At 45.4% G+C, this 4,578-nt stretch overlaps 1 protein-coding gene across 1 annotated transcript; it reads right to left on the bottom strand.

The window, feature by feature from the left end:
• Positions 1 to 3,327: 3,327 nt before the first annotated feature.
• On the bottom strand, positions 3,328 to 4,278 carry LOC125122319 (olfactory receptor 12-like). The gene has a single exon (XM_047770519.1). The coding sequence runs from the start codon at positions 4,276 to 4,278 to the stop codon at positions 3,328 to 3,330; it is 951 nt and encodes a 316-aa protein (XP_047626475.1).
• Between the last annotated feature and the right edge of the window lie 300 nt (positions 4,279 to 4,578).

Here is a 4,578-nt window from a genome sequence, read left to right as displayed (position 1 = left end):
AAAGCAACCTATGAGAGGAGAAAATATTTCCAAATCTCATATGTGATACCAGAGTGCAACAAGATTTTCCACAATTAAGAACCAAACATTACATGTTCCATCATAAGTAACTAGACAGAATGTGAGAAAAAAGAATGTATACATGTAAGTGTAACTGAGTCACCATGCTGTACAGTAGAAAAAATATATCTATAAATAAATGATAAAAACATAAAAAAATAAAAAAAACCCAAAATGTAAAACCTTATCTCACTTCTACCAAAAAAAAAAAAAAAAAGAACCAAACACTCCATGGAAAATTTTCAAAGAACGTAAATACATTATTTCTTCCAAACATGATCCACATGTTAGCAAACATACGGGGAATTGCAGATTTCCGACCATAATGCAGAGGATGGAGGACTTGGTGTGGTCTCTGCCGTGCCTCAGGTCCCTACTCAGGTGCAGGTTTGATCCCTGGCCCAGCGCAGTGGCTTAAGGACCTGGTGTTGCCCCAGCTGTGGCATAGGGTGCAGCTGTGGCTCAGATTTATCTCTGGCCCGGAAAATTCCTTATGCTGCAGCAACTATATATATCTGGATATATTTGGACATATTTGGAGATATATAAATACATATATGTACATAATTGTGCATTAGTGGAGTGAAGATCAAAACCAATGATCTAATACTCCACAACTATTCGGACGGCTACTCTAACATGGAAAGGTTCACATGTTTCCTAGGAAGGAGGGAAACTGGAGCATTCTCGTCCTGTTGATGGGAAGGTGAAATGGCACAGCCACTGCAGAAATACTTTGGAGGTTCCTCTCAAATTTTCACTACATGAGCCAGCAGTCACATGCTTGGATGTATATTCTTCCAGAATTCAGAGCTGAAACAATAAGAGACATTTGCCCATGTGCATACGTGGCAGCGATACTCACCAATGGCATACGGTAGAAGCGATCCAAATCCCCGTTGGTGGAGCGGTCGACAAAATGTGGCAAGTACATAGGATGGAATCGTATTCACCTTTTAAAACGACGGAACTACCGTCATGGAGTGTGACGTGGGTGAACCTTGAGGACGTTGTGCTGAGCGATGTAACCAGACCCAAAATGGCAAGTACTGTACGTTTTACTTGCAAGAGGCATCTGAAGCAGTGACATCCATGGAGGCAGCTAGTGAAGTGCTGGCTCTCAGCAGGTGGAGGCAAGGGCAATGTGGTAAGTCTAGAATAAACACCTTCAATTTCAGTACCAAATTGTAGTTTTAATCCTTCCTTATTGTTTCTTTTTTAAACATTTTATTGGAGTATAATCGACGTATCAAGTTGTGCTCATTTCAGGTGTACAGCAAAGTCAGTCAGTTATTCTTATTCATATATACACTCCTTCTCACATTCTTTCCCCAGAAGTTACAACACAGTACTGAGGAAATTTTCCCGTGCTGTGCAGCAGGTCCCCATAACCTTTGTATTCTAGACTGTAATAGTGTGCATCTATCAATACCGACCCCGAACCTTGCCCGCCCCACCCCAGCTTTCCCCCTGGGTAAACGTAAGTTTGGTTTTAAAATCTTTGAGTCTCTTTCTGTTTTGTAAGTTTTGAAAACTCAAGGGAAAATGGAAGAATAAATGAGAGAGAGAGAGAGAGAGAGAGAGAGAGAGAGAGAGAGAGAGAGAGAGAGAGAGAGAGAGAGAGAAGGAAAAGCACAGCTCCCATCTGGGAAAAACAGGCAAAAGAGAGTACATTCAAATTGATCTGGTGCTGCCACAGCTGTGGCATGGGTTGCAGCTGTGACTCAGATGTAATGTCCGGCCCTGAAAATTCTTTATGCTGCACCAAGCATATACATTTGTGTACACACACACACACACGAAACATTGCACATTAGCAAAATGAAGATCAAAACCAATGACATAACACTCCACAACTCTTATGATGGTTGCTCTAAAATGAAAAAGTTCACGTGTTTCCTGGGAACCAGAGAATTTGGAACATTCTTGTCCTATTGATGGGAATGTAAAATGGAACAGCCACGACAGAAATACTTTGGCGGTTTCCCTCAAATTAAAAATATTTACTGTATGGTCCAGTACTAACCTGTTTGTGTATATAATCACCCCGTGTTCAGCTGTAACCGTAAGAGATATTTGCAGATGGATGTACATAGCAGCGTTTTTCACCAATGGCATAATGTGGAAGCAATACAAGTATTCACCGGTGGGTGGATACACAAACAAAATGTGGCAAATACATAGGATGGACTCGTGTTCAATGTTTAAAAAGATGAAAACACGGTCATTGGGTGTAACATGGATGAATCTTGAGGACGTTGTCCTAAGTGATATAACCAGACACAAAAAGACAAACCCTGTATGTTTTACTTACCGGAGATATCTAAAGTAGCCACTATCGTGGAGGCAGCTAGGAAAATGCTGGCCCTTAGTAGGTGGGGCCAAGGGGAAACGGGGGTTGTTCAAGGTTTACCACACGTTGAAAAAGTTCTGGAGATCTATTCCACAACAAGGTGAATATGCATTGCACGACTCGAATGTACATTAAAGTAGTTCCAACAAAATCTGTTAAAATACAATTTAAAATTTTAAACTTTTGTTATATTTCACAAGGAACCAGAATTAAAACTACAATATGGTCTTCAGATTTAAAGTGTTATTCTACACTTATCACATTAACTAAACCTATGCCAGACATATTTTGGAGTTCAACGAGTACTTAAATAACACTGAACTCACATTAAAATCAAGAAGTGGTTCGTACTGAGAACCTGCTCTGCGGCAGGAGCATGCAAAGCATTTAAGGGATGGACAAAACAAATAAACCAAACCTACCATTGCCCAGGGATCTTCACCAAAATCCGACACATAAGTAACACAGACATACTATAATTTGTAGAGTTTCACAAATCATTTCTTCAGAGTATTGAAGAATTACTCTTCCATTTCACACCTGACGAGCTGTCCTGGTTTATTCAAAGGTCAGAATTAAGGCTCTTCTACTAAGAAGTACTAATTGCTGACCGCAAATTTAATTTCACAGAAGGCTGATAATTGTACAGATGTGTAGGAAAAAATATTGTATATTTTTTTCCATTCCAAATGTGGATGAATGTAGTAAAAGACCAAGAATATTCTTTTGAAAAGTCATGGAATAACAGAAGGATAAATCGGAGAGAGAGTGAGAGAGAAAGAAGAGCAGGAAGAAGAGGGGGAAGAGGAAGGGCACAAGGACAGGGAGGAGGACAAGGGGAGAGAAGGTTTGAGATAGAAGAAGATAAGAGCCTGAGAGGAGGAGAAGTCCTGCTACTTGGGGAGGAGTCCCCATCACTTGGCTGTGTGCTTGTGGCCCAGCATCCACAGGGCCTCCTTCACCTCCGTGTTCCGCAGGCTGTAGATGAGGGGGTTGAGCACGGGGATGACCAGGGTGTAGAAGACAGAGACCACCTTGCCCTGCTCCATGGACTCCACCGTGCCCGGCTGGGCGTACATGACAAAGACGGTCCCATAAAAGAGGGACACGGCCGTCATGTGGGAGCCACAGGTGGAGAAGAGCTTGTGTCTGCCTGCGCCTGAGCGCATCCTCAGGATGGTCACGGTGATGTGGGCATAGGAGATGAGGACCCCGAGTGTGGTGCCCACGACGATGAGCCCGCAGATGCCAAACAAGACCAGCTCATTGATGGCTGTGTCAGCACAGGCGAGCAGGAGCAGCGGGGGCACATCGCAGAAGAAGTGGTCGATGTGGCTGGAGCTGCAGAAGGGGAGGCTGAATGTGAAGCTGGTCTGCAGGATGGCATTGAGGCAGCCTCCACCATAGCAGCCCCGCACCAGGCGGGCACAGGCTGTGGGGCACATGGTGATGGGATAGTGTAGGGGGCTGCAGATGGCCAGGAAGCGGTCATAGGCCATCACAGCCAAGAGGAAAGCCTCAGTAGTAGCCAGCAGGGAGAAGAAGAACAGCTGGGTGGCACAGCCCCCAAAGGAGATGACTTTGGCTGAGGACAGGAAGTTGGCCAGAGCCTTGGGGCAGATAACAGATGTGTAGCACAGGTCCAGGAAGGAGAGGTTCTTGAGGAAGAAGTACATCGGGGAGTGCAGACGGGCATCCAGGGTGATGACCACGATCATGGTGAGGTTCCCCAGGACGGCCGCCAAGTGCAGGGCCAGGAAGAGGGCACAGAGCAGGGCCTGGGTCTGCAGCCCACCCTGAAACCCCTCCAGCAAAAACTCCTGCAGAGGCACCACCGAGAGGGTTCCATTTCTCTGATGTGACATGGCCCTGAGCTGTGGACAGGTGCAGAAAGCAGGAGGGAGGCAGTGCGAGGGAGCAGGTCAAGCTCACAGGTTGTCCTTCCCTTGGGGAAGTGGGAGCCTCAGTGTCCATTGCACCCTGACCAAGACACCACCAGCTGCCGAGTCCTCCTTCCAGATGAGCTCAGACTGGCCTGAAATGGAGAACATTGCCTGGATTCCCTACTTCATAAATATGCACACAGCACTCAGTGGGAGACTCTGCGCTTAGCTCAGAGTTTTCAAATGGGAAAACCCCACACTCACAGGGTGGAGGAGGGTTGC

This window comes from Phacochoerus africanus, chromosome 3 (assembly GCF_016906955.1).
Source record: "Phacochoerus africanus isolate WHEZ1 chromosome 3, ROS_Pafr_v1, whole genome shotgun sequence".
Lineage (NCBI taxonomy): Eukaryota > Metazoa > Chordata > Mammalia > Artiodactyla > Suidae > Phacochoerus > Phacochoerus africanus.
Note: the sequence above shows the minus strand (reverse complement) of the source record. Positions and strands in the feature narration are given on the sequence as shown.